General features: G+C 32.9%; 2 protein-coding genes across 2 annotated transcripts in view; one reads left to right on the top strand and one right to left on the bottom strand.

Moving 5' to 3' along the window:
- Positions 1-10,186: 10,186 nt before the first annotated feature.
- LOC139497640 (uncharacterized) lies at positions 10,187-12,151 on the bottom strand. Its single transcript, XM_071285869.1, has one exon. The coding sequence runs from the start codon at positions 12,149-12,151 to the stop codon at positions 10,187-10,189; it is 1,965 nt and encodes a 654-aa protein (XP_071141970.1).
- Positions 12,152-18,790: 6,639 nt separating this feature from the next.
- Positions 18,791-19,183, top strand: part of LOC139498534 (replication factor C subunit 1-like) — a 39,986-nt gene continuing 39,593 nt past the window's right edge. The window contains exon 1 of the mRNA XM_071286959.1: positions 18,791-18,879. Coding sequence (XP_071143060.1) covers positions 18,877-18,879 — 3 coding nt within the window. The 5' untranslated portion in view covers positions 18,791-18,876. The remainder of the gene's footprint in view (positions 18,880-19,183) is intronic.

The following is a 19,183-nucleotide window of genomic DNA, read 5'->3' as shown; positions in this document are numbered from 1 at the left end:
TGGTTTAATCTGTTCGGTGCATTTGATGTAAGTTTGTATCGTTGCTGAAGGCTGTACAGTGACATAAGGTTGTTGTAAATTTCTATGTCATTTGATTTCTGATGGAGAGTTGTCTCATATATAATCATACCACCTTTTCGTATGTACATGAAAGGAATGCTCGAATAACTCAAAATTAAGGTATCTGTCTGTGTGAATTACCAACCCTACTGCTTTTGTGAAATGTTTCAAAACCTGGATTTGAGCTTTATCTTCTTAACACCAACACTACTTACACAACTGACCTACGATAATTGATCATAAAAGCATCGTAAGAATAGCTTTTGTTAGTCGGCTTACCATGTGTTCCTTCTGTTTAATCAAGGATTGTAACCCAGTTTATGATTCGTAGTTTGAAGGCCAAATTATACAACGTTTTAAACAATATAAAAAAAGCCAAATTAGTGTTCTTCGGAAGATTTCTGCTCTTTGGTCGGGTTGTTGTCTCTTTAACACATTCCAAATTTCCATTCTAAATTTTAAATTGGATAAAACAGAATGTCCCAATTAAAACCCTATAAGGACAATAACATGATGAAATAGTTTAAGACATCATGTAACTGCTAGGTCACGAACAAACAGATATATATATATATATATAAGTACGTCTGAGTCAGTGACAACTCTACAACAGATGTATCCATCGGATCGCCATCAATGATGGTGATACATGGCTGTGTACATAATGTATATACAACTCGTCTAAACATTAACCCAACAATGTTAGATCTGTAAATTTGCTTTCGCAAATTTTTGGTTCTTCCCTCGCCGGGATTCGAACCCATGCTACTGTGATATCGTGACACCAAATCGCCTGCACTGCAGCCGTCCCGCTAGACCACACGACCACCTGGGCTCTCAAAAAAAGAGCTTTCGCTGGCCGTGTGTTACCTTTCCTCGTCAGTTTTAATCTAGCGGCGTACTACAGTACATGATATATAAGGCATGAAGATGTTATTGTTACAGATCAGCTAAATTATCTATAGTAAAGGATCCTACAAATTAATGTAATATACAGTCACAGAAAATAATTATATTTATAAGTACGTCTGAGTCAGTGACAACTCTACAACAGATGTATCCATCGGATCGCCATCAATGATGGTGATACATGGATGTGTACATAATGTATATACAACTCGTCTAAACATCAACCCAACAATGTTAGATCTGTAAATTTGCTTTCGCAAATTTTTGGTTCTTCCCTCGCCGGGATTCGAACCCATGCTAATGTAATATCGTGACACCAAATCGCCTGCACTGCAGCCGTCCCGCTAGACCACACGACCACCTGGGCTCTCAAAAAAAGAGCTTTCGCTGGCCGTGTGTTACCTTTCCTCGTCAGTTTTAATCTAGCGGCGTACTACAGTACATGATATATAAGGCATGAAGATGTTATTGTTACAGATCAGCTAAATTATCTATAGTAAAGGATCCTACAAATTAATGTAATATACAGTCACAGAAAATAATTATATTTATAAGTACGTCTGAGTCAGTGACAACTCTACAACAGATGTATCCATCGGATCGCCATCAATGATGGTGATACATGGCTGTGTACCTAATGTATATACAACTCGTCTAAACATCAACCCAACAATGTTAGATCTGTAAATTTGCTTTCGCAAATTTTTGGTTCTTCCCTCGCCGGGATTCGAACCCATGCTACTGTGATATCGTGACACCAAATTGCCTGCACTGCAGCCGTCTCGCTAGACCACACGACCACCTGGGCTGTCATAAAAAGAGCTTTCGCTGGCCGTGTGTTACCTTTCCTCGTCAGTTTTAATCTATGGAATTCAAACTTACGATTTACTTTGTTCATTGTAAAAACTTTCCTAATAATTTTGTACTAGTATTGTATTCGTCCATAAATGTCTAGCTTTCCTTGTCACGCTGTCAGTTCTGACTGTTAACGTCTTATACAAACCCATTATTTTTTTATATCGTTGAACTCATTTATTTTTACAAATTAAACCATTTATCTGTGTATATCTAGAAAACAATTAAGCAGATATACACTGTAACATACAAGTTACACACACAAAAAAAACACCTGTAAGAAATGTTTACGGCAGTTTATACTAAAGTAAAATAAAGTATTGATAAGTCATTACACTTTTTGCAACTTATCAATTGTTTTGGCTTTGCGAAAAAGAATTTCCACATTTATTGAATGAGAACATTTACTGTTTGGATTACCAGCAAGGTATTCTGAAACTCTTGCTTCGAGTTCAAGAAAAGCCTCTTGTTTTCCTATGACGTCATTACGATGATGTAAACAGAGAAAATGCAGGTAATGAACAAAAGATACAGTTGGAAAAAAAATAGTCGGATGTTCATAGATCCAAGGTTTTAGCACTGTAGGTAAAAGGCACGATTCTGTCTGAAATATACTTTCCGAGGTGACGTCGGTGGACGATGGTACACGATTTGTTTCAACTGTGCACTTGGATAACCATTTTAAACAAAGTAATGCGCATAAGTTTTATATTCCACACAAGAGATTAACCGTCGTTAGCAGATCATAAAGCACTGTATGAAATTTTTTTTCTCCATTTTGATTGTTAGACTTCTTCTGATAGCCAGAGCATAATTGTTTTTAGGAAATATGAACATAAACGGTCCATATAACCCATTTCCGCAATATATTTCAATAAGATTCTAAGTAATCCATAACACAGTATTTGATTATGGAAAAGGGAACAAATAAGTTGCTTCTCTGCAACTGCAAATGATACATGCCCATTCTAAGTTCTTGGTCGAGGACCCTTTACATCATACAGGTACAAACTGAACACCATCATTTACTACAGATTTAACCAAATTGATAGGAGGCCATACTGTGCGTGATCTGCTTATCAATGGCTGAGCACATGAGATCCATTCATCGCATTTTAAGGTAGCACAATACAAAGATTTTATAACTCCAACTCCCAAGTTTTAAAATGCTGTAACTTTCTTAATAATGCTTGAAAATTTATAAAAGTGGTAGTTTTGGATAGCTAACAGATTACTCTTTCAAATTAATGCAATGTTAGTATTATGCAACAATTATGTAACCAATTATAATATTAACTGTGTCTCAAATATTTTTCACCAAATTTCCACTTTCAAATGAAATTAGCTTCTTCATAGGTATCCCTAGAGGGTCGATTTTATTATATGTTGTTCTTATAGCCATTATCTACAAAAGGGTGTCTCAGATTTTAGATAGAATGTATAGAACAAATTTTACACCTAATTAAACATTATCTTCTTTTATGTGGTTAGGATGTTTACACTAATTAGAGATTTATGAGAGAATGGAATACCATAGAGACAATCTGAGACACCCTTTTGAAGCCCATGATGTGTTGATTAAGATTTCGTTAAAATTTTCTGTATAGTTAAAAAGATGATAGAGCTAAATTCATTCAAGTGAACTTACCCACATTTTGCCACTAATTACATATATAATAATAATTGATTACATAATGATTGCATAATAAAAATATTGCATTCATTTAAAAGATTTATCTTTTATCTATCTATATATACCTCTTTTGTTATTTTCTATGCATTCATAAGAAAGTTACAGCATTTCAAAGGTTAGTGATTGGAATTAAAAAAATCTTTGTATTGTGCTACCTTAAACATGTAGCACAATCAAATAATCCACTTGGATCAGAATAACAGTGACCATTAATTATGAAATTAGGAATCGATCCATGTTTCCGAAACTTTTTACTGGAGAAAAATATGCTTTGGCCATATTACAGGCAAATTTGTCCAGGACGATAATTCATATGAAATCTTCTCAACTCTACAGTTAAATCATATTTCAACATTTTATATCTGTATACCTTTGTTATGAAGTTACACATAAAATAAACACACCAAAATAGGAAAGTTACATTTCACACCACTGATGATAATGTGTTCCTCCTTACACAAGTTCCTTTGCTATTAACAATGTTAAAATGGCTGTTCTTGTTGGAAGAAATATTCTATACCCTTAAATATCCTAAAACAATAATGCATTATTTCTTCCGGTAGAAATTATATAACAATGTTTTTTTTTCCCCATTGTGCTTAAAACTAATCGGAACTTCTATTCCATGACACCAAAACTACAACGTAAAAACAATACACATTGCAAGTATATTGCATAGCTGCTAGGAACTGTTGAAATCGACAAAAAGTTCTATCCTGAATCTGGTTTTCATGTTGCAGAGAATTAATTTCGTTTAACTCTAACAACTAGTAATAATTTTTTTTTAGTAATTTTGCGACATACGCTTTGGTTTCAGATTGGTTGGAGTTGCATATTGAGGTCTAGATATATTGATAATCATGAGCATCTGATACATCTATCGGTTTCTATTTTCAAGATTTTAAGTTTAATTTTGTTAGATGTACAAACAGACACAAGTATAACTGTCACACTAATTTTGCACTGATGTTGTGTAGTTGTGGTTTTTCTCGTAATTTTGTATGATATCCTTTTTATGTAAGCAGTATAAAGTAAAATCACAAAAATACTGAACTCAGAGGAAAAATCGTATTTTATTACTTAGGTTGTTTTTTCCACAATTATTCTTTATACGTTTGAACCACATTATTTTCTTCCTTTTTTGGTGGGACGGGGGATATTTGCTCGGTTGTCTCTATTCATAATTGTTGTCATTATTTACCGGTAATCTGTAAATATGGGATTTTGACATTTTGCTTGTCATGTTGTCAATAAAATCATGTATGTATAGTACAAACTGCATATTCTTTGATATAATAGAATGCATTTATTGAAGGACATCATTCGTAAATATAGCTCAACATGCAGACTTCTTATACGTTTAGGTATTTCACATCCAATTTTTTATGGAAATATTCCTTATTAAAGCACAAAAATGTCAGTTTTCACCACAGAAACTAACTAAACCTTTAAATAGACTTATTAAGAAGGGATATAGTTACGATACTGTTGTCAGATCATTAAAGATTGCATATTTTGGCGTTAATATTGATTCACTTATAGAGTCTTTGCATCGGAACTAAACACATTTATTCAAAACCCAGTTGTTGGCATGATACGGGTTATGTTCTTCTCATATATGTTATGATGGTATGATACTAAACCCCTAACGGGAAGGATTGTGCCTGATATTCATATGATGAAATCATAATCTTTCAATCAGTTAAATTGAAGTCTGGAGCTGGCATGTCAGTTAATTGCTAGTAGTCTGTTTTTATTTATGTATAATTGTCATTTTGTTTATTTTCTTTGGTTACATCTTCTGACATCAGACTCGGACTTCTCTTGAATTGAATTTTAAATGTACGTTTTGTTATGCGTTTACTTTTCTACATTGGCTAGAGGTATAGGGGAAGGGTTGAGATCTCATAAACATGTTTAACCCCGCCGCATTTTTGCGCCTGTCCCAAGTCAGGAGCCTCTGGTCTTTGTTAGTCTTGTATCATTTTAATTTTAGTTTCTTGTGTACAATTTGGAAATTAGTATGGCGTTCATAATCACTGAACTAGTATATATTTGTTTAGGGGCCAGCTGAAGGACGCCTCCGAGTGCGGGAATTTCTCGTTACATTGAAGACATGTTGGTGACCTTCTGTTGTTGTTTTTTCTATGGTCGGGTTGTTGTCTCTTTGATACATTCCCCATTTCCATTCTCAATTTTATTGAAACACAAATTTGAAGAAATATCATCGACACAATCGATAGCAGCATTTTCATACAGTAATGATAAACACGATATAAGTACACGAAATTATAGTGTTTGAATCGCATTTATTTCAACAAAATCAACAGCAACTTATATAAAAAAGCTATCGGTAATTCATTACACTTTTTTGCAACTTATTAAGTTGTTTGGCTTTGCGATAAAGGATGTTTACATTGGTTGTTTGCGAACCTTCAATGTTAGAAGATTCCTTACGGAATTCTAATACACTTGCTCTCAGATCAATAAAAGCCTGTTGTTTTCCTGTGAGGTCATTTACATGATGTAAACAGAGAAAACGTAGGTATTGGGCGAAGGCGACAGTTGGAAAAATGATACTAGTACTCAGACATTCGTCGACCCAAGGTTTTAACTCCGTAGGTAAAAGACACGACTCTTTCTGAAACATAGGGGACCAAATTGTGCACTGCTTACATGCCGTGAGAAATCCATTCTTTTTGCTGCAATTCATATGATTCTGAAATATACTTTCCGAAAGTATTTCGTAGAACGATGGTACACTAATCTTTTCAACTGTGCACTTCAATGAGCAATTTTCAATTACAAAAACGCAATTGTTATACTGTTTGATGAGGTAAAAATACGATACTAACAATAACCAGCCGGAAACAGGGTCATGATTTGTTCCCTGTATTAAATAATGCATTCGTAGCTTATGTTGTCTATAAAATTATTTGTTTCCATTCAAATTGTTTTGACGTAAATCTGTTACAAGGGCTGCCCTTTGGTTCAGTATTGACAGAAGTATGATATATATCTGGCCACCCAGTAAATATAAACAACCATATACGGCATTGGTTATGCATTTCCTAACTTGTTCTTGGTTTAATATTTGATGATGTAGGGTTGAAATATAAAACAGGTACTGTAAAGGTGATGCAGATAAACATAAACTAGGATAACAAATTAAAGACCGAGGGCAGATCAGATTTTGTGAAAACTCGCTAAATGTTTTGGTATGAAACAAATATTGCCAGCCAAAGTCATGGATACGTGTGAGGGTTGACAGAAGAATTGCTTGCTCCCGATCAGGAAATCTTCATTCAAACATGTTATGTTAGGGGATAAAGTAATGCGCACAAGTTTTATATTCCACACAATATATTAACCGTCGTAAGCAGATCATAAAGCACTGTACGAAGTTTTTTTTCTTCCATTTTGATTGTTCGACCTCCTCAGATAGCCATAGTATTATCGTTTTAATGAAATATGAACATAAACGTTTCATATAACCCAATTCTACAACATCTTTCAATAAGACTTTAAGTAATCCATAACACAGTATTTGATTATGGAAGAGGGAACAAATAAGTTGCTTCTCTGCAACTGCAAATGATATACGCCATTCTATATTCTTGGTCGGAGATCCTTTATATCCTATAGGTACAAACTGAACACCGTCATTTACTAAAGATTTAACTAAATTGATAGGAGGCCATATTGTGCGTGATCTGCTTATCCATGGCTGAGCACATGAGATCCATTTATCGCATTTTAAACATGTAGCACAATCAAATAATCCACTTGGATCAGAATGACATGGCCCATTAATTATGAAATTGGGAACCGATCCATGTTCCCTAAACATTTTACTAGTCTCTACATTCTTTTCCCCTTGATTTGTCCATTAATTTCATTTTCGTATAGCCAGGTTTTGTGTCATCCGTCTTCAATATCAATGGAATTAATTTCCTTTTAGTATTTATATCAGCATCATGTTCATAAATATGATATAAAGTACCGGTATTTGATATTAAACAAATGTCATAATCACTTCTCCTGAGGCCTAAACCTTCCGCAGTGCTGCCACCAATACGAATGATAAATCTTTTATCCAAGTTTACTACACGATCCATTGCATTACAAATTTATCTCTTTGTCTTCACAACTTTCTTTTCAACAATGACCCTACAGCAATACTGATAGAACTGAATAGAAAGTTCGTTGCCTGCTTGAGAACCTTTACGTGAAACCATGCTAAAAAGAATAAAGAGATATTTGTTAAAATTTTCATGACCACATGATGCATTTTAAAATGCTGTATGTGATATCTTCTTTTTCTTTTGTACGGACCAATATTTTTACGGCTTTTTTTTAATATAATCACCTATAGTTCATTAGAAATAAAAATAAATAAGAATAACGTGGGTGATGCATGGCGTTCGCACTTTTGTTTTAATAGTGTATCAATTTAAAAATCGTTCCAAATCCATAACGATAAAACATCTTCTAGAAAGTGTAACTTTTCCCGTTTTATTAAAACAAATTGCCTTTTGCAGAATAATAGAAAGAGATAATTAACTATCTCAATGTAAATTATATATAGTCGTCTCATTTCTATAGGTAATAACTGTCTCCGAATTGTTTATGTTTTCTTTTTTGTGTCAAGCAGAATTCATAATGAACCTTTTTAACGACAAACAGTAAAGGGTTTTTTTTCTTCACTTTCATATAATATATTGATTGTGTTAATAATTGTTAACATAAAAGAGTGTTGGAAAAGAAAGATTAGTGGACATTAATCAAAGATGTTTTTCATCTCAAAGTCACATCGGGGCTTTCGATGTTGGGTATAAACTCTCATATCCCTGCAAGTGCAAGACGGCTCCTAGCACTGGCTTTGTCAGAACTTCTTTACCACGCAATATTTGTTTATTAAAAAACAACACTGCAGGATGATTTTAATAATTGAACAATTATATCAGTCAAAAAAGAAATCTAAATAATAGAATTGAAGATAACCGAAAGTCCCACATAAAAATACAGAAGCTATGCACCAATTTTAGACAACAATGATCAAGCTATACGTTATATAGAGTTACTTATCTATATGAATAACACAAATGATTACTTAAGTATGCGCAATGATTTTGTTTTGACAGGAAAAGTCAGATCTATAGTCATAAATAAACAAAACAAATCCAACAAAGCATGATATTAAAACAGAAAACCAAATAAAATATTTGCAACATGCTTATGTACAAAGAGAAGTAACTGTATATAAATAATGCAACAGCGCTGTAAAAAATGTTCCCTTCGATTCCTTTTCAACAAGTCATCTGAACACTTGGTGATTTGGAGCTTGAAATTTAGCGAAAACACATATTCGATATTATTGCAGACTCGAAGTATATCTATTGATTATTTGGTAATTTTTATTCTATTACTATCACCAAACGTTCCAAATGCCTAATCTAAATTATCCTTTTTTTACTTCGAAGCTTATTTCATAAAATATCTATGATTAACTTACTTTACCATACAAGTTTCACTCCTGGATTATAACTAGTGAATATGACCTTAATTCAAATGAGACAAAGGGTTAGAGTTAATATGATACGAAGTCAATATTGTCATATCAATCGAATATTCGAATATAGGTCGTATGTAATGAAACGCAACATTAAACAACAATCCTATACCTTATGCAAGTGGCACCGATTTGACTAAAATTCTCATATTTGAATTATAACAATGTAAAACATTTATCCAAATTATAAAAAGTCAAAAATAAACAATATACCTGGAATTAGCTCGATAATATATAGCTTCGTTTTGCGTGTATTTTAGTGTAGACGCCATCTAGTTAACCGTCGAGTAAACCTCCGATAACCATATAAGCGATATAAACATTAATAGATATAAAAAGATATCAGACTCGTGCATTTGGATTTTTCTAGAGTCTGTTTGTCTCATATTATATTAAATTTATATGTAAATCGTCGTTTTTACCTGTATAAGAATGATATTTTGTGGATCTAATCAATTCAATCAAATGATTTATCTTTAAATTGTTCACTTTCAATGTAGACATTCTTTTCCTTTGAATAAGTGAACACACACAATGCATGCGGAATCCATCTGTAGCTAAAGGGTTAAATTGAAGTTCACATGTTGTTGGGTACTTTTTCTTTTCTTGCCTTATTCACGTTGTTCAGTCTGTAGTTTTTCATGTTGTGTATTAAATACTGTCGTTTGTCTTTATGTCGTTTTTTGTTATTTACCTGGTGTTGTCAGTTTGTTTTCAACTTACGAAATTTGGAATTTTGGCATCAGCTAGCAAAACAAAACAAAAAAACAAAAAAAAGCAAGTCTAACTTACAGCATTCATTACACATGTTACATCTCCCAAAGATTTTTTTATTTTATATTATACTTCTACAAACAACTATGAGGAACATAAACGCAAATATAAACATAGACACAACAACAAACATGCATATACACCAAAATATAACAATATTAAATCGCAATCAAATTAAAAACCTATCACCTCTCGTCGCTCTCATTTTCTGGTATGTTTATTTATTGATATAAACTTTAAAAAAAAAAACAACCTAGAAAACAAGAAAAAAAATTCATACATTGATTGTGACAAGCTACACGAAATATTGTGAGTTCGAAAGGTCAAACAAAAGTTATACTGTTAGACAGCAGTTTATACAAAAGTGAAAAAAACAGTGTTTGTGATTCAATATATTGTCTGCTATATTTTAACATAATTTCGGCTTTTCGAAAAAGAATTTTTGCGTTGTTTGTTTGCAAACAGTTTGGAAATTCTGTATGGTTTGCTAATACGACTGCTTTGAGTTCACAATAAGCTAGTGTTCGTCTACTAAGATCACCACGTTGATGTAAACAGAGAAAATACAGGAAATTAAGGAAGACAGGAGTTGGAAAAATTATTGCCGGATATTCATCGATCCAAGGTTTTAGCTCTGTAAGTAAAAAGCGCGATCTCTTCTGCAATATTGTAGGCCAAATGGTGCATTCCCGACACGCCGTGAGAAATCTATACCTTTTATTGCAATTCGTGTGATTCTGAAATATACTTTCCGAAATGATTTTGGGGAAAGATGGTACATGAATTTTATCAACTGTGCACTTGAGTAAACAAATTTTGATAACATTCATACAATTGTCGTACTGTTTGATGAAGTAAAAGTACGACGCAAGCAATGACCACCCAGACACAGCGTCGTGGTTGGTTCCCTGTAGTAAATAATGCATGCGTAGCTTATGTTGTCTATAAACCGATTTGTTGTTTTCTTCTAAATAGTCTTTAAGTAAATGGGTTTCCTGGGCCCTTCTTTGATTCATAATTGACAGAAGAACGATAAATATTTGCCTACCAGGTAGATGTAAAGTACCATTTACAGCATTGGTTATACATTTTATAACTTGTTCTGGGTTGAATTTATAGTAATGTAAAACTGAAATGTATGTCATGTATTGTAAAGGTGACACCGATAAACATGTTTTCGGATAAATCATTGAAGACCGAGAGCAGACCAGGTTATTTGAAAACTCACCAAATGTTTCCTTTTGAAAAAAATATTCCCAGCCAATGTTATAAATGTTTGTGAGGGTTGAAAATAACGTTTTCTTGTCACAATCACGAAATCTTCCTTCAAACATGTTATTGTCGGGGATAAAGTAATGCACACATGCTTCGTATTTAACACAATATATTAATCGTTGTAAACAGGCCATAAAGCACCGTATGAAGTTTTCTTTTTCCCATTTTGATTGTTCGACTTCTTCTGATAGCCAGAGTATAATAGTTTTCAGGAAATATGAACACAAACGGTCCATATAACCCAACTCCTTTACATCTTTTAAAAGGATTTTAAGTAATCCATAACACAGTATTTGATTATGCAAAAGAGAAAAGATAAGATGTTTTTCTGCAACCGCAAACGATAATCGCCATTCTATGTTACTCGTCGCAGACCCTTTACATCCAACTGGTGCAAGCTGAATACCATAATTTACTATTGAATTAACCAAATTGACAGGTGGCCATGATGTGCGTGATCTACGTATCCATGGTTGAGCACATGCTATCCATTTGTCGCACTTAAGACATATAGCACTATCAAATAATCCACCGGGATCCGACCGGCATGGCCCATGAGTAATATAATTGGGAGTCAAATAATGTTCCAGAAACTTTTTACTGGAGAAAAATTCCTCCTCTCCTATACTTATTAGATAGTGTCGACATTCTTTTGATCTGGATTGGTCCATTAATTTTATTCTTGTATAGCCAGTTTTAATTCCATCCGTCATCATTGTTAATGGTATTAATTTACTTTTAGTATTTATATCGGATTCATTTTCATAAACATGAAATAATGTATTTATTATCAGCATCGTGTCATAATCACTGCCCTTGAGACCTAAACCTTCTGCGGTGCTGCCACTAATACTTGTGATAAATCGTTTATCCAAATTCATTACGTGTTGTATTGCACTACAAATTTGTCTCTTGGTTCTCACTACTTTCCTATCACCGATGACTCTACAGCAATACTGATAGAACCAGAGTGAAAGTTCATTGCCTGCTTGAGAACCTTTACGTGAAACCATGCTAAAAAGAATAAAGAGACCTTTGTTAAAATTTTAATGACCCCATGGTGCATTTTAAAATGCTGTATGTGATTTCTTCTTTTTCTTTTGTACTGACCATTATTTGTTCACCTTTTTTTTTAAATTCACTTATAGTTCATTAGGAATCTAAAAAAAATCAATATAATGTGTGTAATACATGGCGTTTAAATTTTTTATGTTATTAAGGTATCAATTTAAATACAGAAAATAGATGCAATCAGATTTCATTCAAAATCCATAACTATAACATGTATAACAAATCTTCTAGAAAGTGTAACTATTCCCGTAATGTACATTAGATATAGACATTAGTCGTTTTAATAACTTCAAAGTTGATACCACTATGATATGACTACTTACGAGAATTGTGACAGCTCAACGAAAGTTTTAATATTTGAAATCAGAAGCTATGTACCAATTTTAGACAACCATGATCTATATCAACAATGATTAAGCTATATATTACTTATTTTTCACAAGTCACCTGAACAATTGGCGTTTTGGAGCTTGAAAATTTGCAAAACACTTACTTAAGCTTATTCTATATTATTGCCGACTCGATGTAGACATCTTGATTATTTTTTGTTCGATTACTATCACAAGTTATCACATATTTGTAACGTTCGGAGGACGTGTTTTTCAACAGACTGTCGGCATCCCAATGGGAACAAACTGTGCTCCTCTACTTGCCGACTTGTTTCTTTATTATTATGAGGCTGACTTCATACAGGAACTTCTGAGGAAGAAAGATAAGAAGTTAGCAATATCCTTTAACTCTACTTTCCGCTATATAGATGACGTTCTTTCACTAAACAATTCAAAATTTGGTGACTATGTGGAACGCATCTATCTCATCGAATTGGAGATAAAGGATACTACAGTTATGCCGGCTTCATATCTTGACTTACATCTAGAAATTGACAATGAGGGTCGGTTGAAAACAAAACTTTACGACAAAAGAGATGATTTCAGCTTTCCAATTGTGAACTTTCCATTTCTAAGTAGCAACATTCCAGCAGCACCTGCACACGGGGTATATATCTCCCAATTGATACGATATTCCCGTGCTTGCATTTCCTGTCATGATTTTCTTGATAGAGGGTTACTACTCACAAGGAAGCTATTAAAACAAGAGTTCCAAATGGTGAAGTTGAAATCATCCCTTCGTAAATTTTACGGACGCCATCACGAGTTGGTTGACCGTTATGATATAACCGTTTCACAAATGATATCGGATGTGTTCCTTGCGTCGTAACTACAACCCTCTTCCCTTTCGTGAATGTGACCTGCCGAATTGGACTATTTACCGGATTTGTAATCACATAGGCAACACGACGGGTGCCACATGTGGAGCGGGATCTGCTTACCCTTCCGGGGCACCTGAGATCACCCCTAGTTTTTGGTGGGGTTCGTGTTGTTTATTCTTTAGTTTTCTATGTTGTGTCGTGTGTGCTATTGTTTTTCTGTTTGTCTTTTTCATTTTTAGCCATGGCGTTGTCAGTTTGTTTTAGATTTATGAGTTTGACTGTCCCTTTGGTATCTTTCGTCCCTCTTTTATGTTCATAATCAAAACAGTGAATGTTTGTTTTTGTTTTTAATTGTTAAGGTTATTTCATTAGATATATATTTATGATTACTTACTTTACCACATGATGAATTTCACTCCTGGTTTATAATAAGTGAATATGACTGTAATTTAAAGAAACAAAGGATTGGACTTGATATGATACGAAGTCAATATTGTCATTTTAATCGAATGAACTAGTCGTATGTAATGAAACGCAACGTTGAACAACAATCAGATACCTTATTAAAGGGGCACTAGCTGTCAAATTTATGTATACCGATTTGACTAAAATTCTCATATTTGAATTATAACAATGTAAAATATTTATCCAAATTATAAAAAGTCAAAAATAAACAATATACCGGGAATGAGCTCGATACTGTGTAGCTTCGTTTCGTGTGTGGTTTAGTGTAGACGCCATCTAATGAACTTTTGATGTGACCTCCGATTACCATGTAAGCGATATAAACATTAATAGAAATGAATAGATATCAGACTCGTGCATTTTGGATGTTTCTATATAGGTCTGTTTGTTTCATGTCATAGATAAAAAGTATATGTTAATCATCGTTTTTACTAGTATAAGAATGATTTTTTTGTGTTGTGGATCGAATCAATTCTATCAAATGATTTGCCTTTGTTTCACTTCCAATGTTGACATTATTTTCCTTTGAATAAATGAACACGCACAATGCACGCGGAATCCATCTGTAGCTAAGGGATTAAATTGAAGTTCACATGTTGTTGTTTTGTTTTGTTTTTTCTTGCTTTATTCACGTTGTTCAGTCTGTAGTTTTTTATGTTGTGTTTTGTATACTGTCTATTGTCTTTTGGTAGTTTTTCGTTATTTACCTGGTGTTGTTGGTTTGTTTTCTACTAATGAGTCATCAAGAATAAACACTACGCAAAAAACATAGTCATCATACATTATTGTAATTATTCATTTCGATTCAAACACAGTCATGTTTATAAAAATAACTCCATTTTGAGGACCAAGCTCAACACTCTGGAAAAAAGTGTATGTATGGAAAGACCTTCAGATTTTTTTTAAAGTATGTGTCCAGCAAAAACAATGAAAACTATTATACTTATTTCTGAAATATATACATTTGTAAATTATAAAATGACTGAATAATACCCAACGATGAATTTTAATGGGCGATGGATCATATAATTATTATACAGTTCACTACAAAATATAATATATATAACAAGTCTAAAAGGGTACAACATCAACAACAACAAAAAACAACGAACAAACGTTAAATTTAAATTATGATATACCCAAATTATACGTATTTCAATGTAGAATGATCCGTAAATTTGGAAAAGAAGAGAAAACCAATCACAGAAATTTGGAATTTTGGCAACAGCAAATAACCAGGTGCTCCGCAGGGCGCAGCTTTATACGACCGCAGAGGTCGAACCCTGAACAGTTGGGGCAAGTATGGACAAAACATTCAAGCGTGATACATCTCTGAATTTGGATTGTGATTAAATTTTTGACATTACATGGTTTTTTTTTTACACAAAACAAATGTCAAGATTTTACAAATCAATTAAAGATTTCTTCTTCAAACTTTTTAAATCTAAAATTAAATAGTTGACACAGCATAGGTTTCTGACACAGAATGAATGTGGTCTAATGAACTTAAAAGGTTTGTTTTGCCTTTGAGCAATTCACTATGCTGTTGAATATTAATCCTCTCAAAAAAATGTTTGAAGAAATTTTCTTTTTATTTATGAAATCTGAAATGAGAAAAATTTAACCCCCCCCCCCTTTTTTTCACATCCCCGTTTCCCTTTTTCCAAAACTGATATCAATTCAAATTTCTAATGGAGTTTGCAACAATAACTACTCTTTTAAATACATCATAAAATATTAAAATGTAAATTAAAGTGCTTGTTATCACTGAATGGTAAAGATTGGTTGGTAGTAAAGGTGAATATACATTGTTTATTGTATAAAACAATAAATAAACTTCATCAGCAACATTTTATATTGGCAAATTTCCAATGAAGTTATTTACATAAAGTTATTGGCAAATAAAAATAGAAAATGACATCATAGTCATGTCTGGCAAATTTCCAACATATATTATCAACTACTATTCTATACAAAGAAAAATAACTCCAATTGAAAATTAATTGCTATTGCACAATATTGTGCAATTAGATATTTCTTGCTATTGTGCAATACTGTGCAATTGAAAATGTCTTGCTATTGCACAATACTTGATATGGAATCCTGATTTGGACCAACTTGAAAACTGGGCCCATAATCAAAAATCAAAGTACATATTTAGATAAAGCATATCAAATAAGCCAAAGAATTTAATTTTTGTTAAAATCAAACTTAGTTTAATTTTGGACCCTTTGGACCTTAATGTAGACCAATTTGAAAACTGGACCAAAAATTAAGAATCTACATACACAGTTAGATTTGGCATATCAAAGAACCCATTTATTCAATTTTTGATGAAATCAAACAAAGTTTAATTTTGGAACCCCATTTGGACCAACTTGAAAACTAGGCCAATAATTAAAAATCTAAGTACATTTTTAAATTCAGCATATCAAAGAACCCCAAGGATTCAATTTTTGTTCAAATCAAACTAAGTTTAATTTTGGACCCTTTGGACTTTAATGTAGACCAATTTGAAAACGGGACCAAAAATTAAGAATCTACATACATAGTTCGATTCGGCATATCAAAGAACCCCAATTATTCAATTTTTGATGAAATCACACAAAGTTCAATTTTGGACCCTTTGGGCCCCTTATTCCTAAACTGTTAGGATCAAAACTCCCAAAATCAATCCCAACCTTCCTTTTGTGGTCATAAACATTGTGTTAAAATTTTATTGATTTCTATTTACTTATACTAAAGTTATTGTTCGAAAACCAAGAATAATGCTTATTTGGGCCCTTTTTTGGCCCTTAATTCCTAAACTGTTGGGATCAAAACTCCCAAAATCAATCCCAACCTTCCTTTTGTGGTCATAAACCTTGTGTCAAAATTTCATAGATTTCTATTCACTTAAACTAAAGTTATAGTGCGAAAACCAAGAAAATGCTTATTTGGGCCCTTTTTGGCCCCTTATTCCTAAAATGTTGGGACCAAAATTCCCAAAATCAATCCCAACCTTCCTTTTGTGGTCATAAACCTTGTGTTAAAATTTCATTGATTTCTATTCACTTTTACTAGAGTTAGAGTGCGAAAACTAAAAGTATTCGGACGACGACGACGACGACGACGACGACGCCGACGACGACGACGACTACGCCAACGTGATAGCAATATACGACCAAAAAATTAAAATTTTTGCGGTCGTATAAAAACATACAAAAAACAAAAAACAAGTCTTACTTATAACAGCATTCGTTACATCTCACAAGGAATTTTTTCTTTATTTTATATATATTATACTTGTACAAACAACTATATGAGGAACATAAACTCGATTATAAACATAGATAAAACAACAAACATACATACATATAAACTAACATATAACAATATCAAATCACAATCTAATTAAAAAACTATCTCTTGTCGCTCCCCTTTTCTGGTATGTCGCATGGCTAGATGTATAAGGGAGAAGTTTAAGATCTAATAAAACAAGATTAACTCCACCTCATTTTAACGTCTGAAGAAAGTCCGTACCATCTAACCTTTTTTAGTCTTGTGTGGTATTTTTCTTTTATGGTTAATTCAATTGATTCAGCGTTCATTTTGTTTTACTATAGCAAAACATTATTGTTTTTTTTTGTGGCTAGCTAAAGACGGGATTTTCTCGCTGCATCAAAGGCCTATAGTTGGCTTTGGGCTGTTTTCTACTCTTTGGTCGGGTTGTCCCTTCTTTGACACATTCCCAAATATCCAGTCTCTTATTCTATTGATACATGTAGAAGAAACGTTGCATTTTCAACTTTGCCAGTGACATCTTTGGTATATTAAATTATTGATCTTGCCTAATTGAATTTTAAATGTGGAATATTTTAAATCTGGATAAAAATATCTGGAATTAACTAACATTACAATTTTGAAGTCAATATACATGCATTTATTGAATTTAAAATTTGACGTTTTCATGGTTATTGATTAAAGATCATCGTACGTTTCATGCAGTTGTATTTTCCGCCTCTTTTACCCAAAATTATTTAAGAAATAATTGATGCAAGCTATACTTTATTGTAGTTTTAACATGGGTAGGCATTATATATTCTTGATTATTTTTACCCGAGCGATAGTGAGGGCTAAAATAACACGAGTATAATGCCTACCCATGTTAAACTGACTACAATAAAGTATAGCTGGCATCAATTATTTCTTAAATAATTTTGGGTAAAAGAGGCGAAAAATACAACTGCATGAAACTAATTATTTCGAATCTGATTAGGACAATTAAGGTAATTTCTATGTTCGATTTGTATAAGTGTAGAGCGTTTGTGTAGGCTCTTCCATCAACCTCCCTAGTTTTTAAAGAAGCAAACGACTGGCACTGTGATTTTTCAGGGGGAGTTTTGAACAGCCAGCATAAACGGTTGTCGTATCTAGGTCAAATATGTGAATTTCGAAATGCAACACATTACTGTAACAGTCATAATAAATGAATAAGTAACAACATGTTCATCGTTTAAGAGTTTGGAAGAATTTTAAGTTAATGAAATATATTAAATACATGCCAATTAGATAAAATTCATTATTCTGCAGTAGCAAATATACGCATGTGCAAGCAAATTTTATTGGATTTAGAGCTTGGGTTATTCACAAAGCGAAAGAAGCACGTCATATTAGAATCTGATATACTTTTTTTGTTTCACAACGATAGTACGATATAATCAAGGATTTTTATAGTTAGAACTAACTATACAAATCCTTGCTATAACTTTCTTGTCTCTATTTTTCCTCTTCTTGCCGTGCATTTCTCTTTTTGTCGGTAATTGAGACCGACCGATAAAAATGCATTGGTCCGAATTTTACTTGGTCCGAGTTGTCCCAATTCTAGAAAAACGTAAACAAACAATAATTTCTCCCTTGCTCAATGTTGTTTCACGGTCGAGTGAACTTGGTGGCGCGAAAACAAAATGGAAGCTCCGTTGAAGCCCGGATTTTGATAACTTCTCAGCAAAAATGGTACTAAAAACTAAAAATCGACAATAGATAACTGGCATTACCAAGGATATAAACTACCAATACTTTTTCTTTATTTTCAACTTTCATGTCTGCTAGAATAAACAGATAATACAATTTGAAGACAGTTGAAGCAAACGGTTAAAAAAAGGGGGGGTTGGGTTATTATCATTTATATAGTCATTAAAGTTGTGCTAATATTACCATATAACGTAACACTACGAGCAATGACATAATAAAATCTATAATGACTCGGGGTTATGACATTTCCTGATCCTAAGGTAAAAATTAACACAACTGATTTTAT

Source organism: Mytilus edulis, chromosome 12 (genome assembly GCF_963676685.1).
Source record: "Mytilus edulis chromosome 12, xbMytEdul2.2, whole genome shotgun sequence".
In the NCBI taxonomy this organism is placed as follows: domain Eukaryota; kingdom Metazoa; phylum Mollusca; class Bivalvia; order Mytilida; family Mytilidae; genus Mytilus; species Mytilus edulis.
The sequence above is the reverse complement of the archived record's forward strand: the minus strand, read 5'-3'. Positions and strand labels throughout refer to the sequence as shown.

Excerpts from the sequence above, each read along its gene's own strand:
- LOC139497640 (XM_071285869.1), bottom strand. The coding sequence starts at position 12,151 with ATGGTTTCACGTAAAGGTTCTCAAGCAGGCAATGAACTTTCACTCTGG.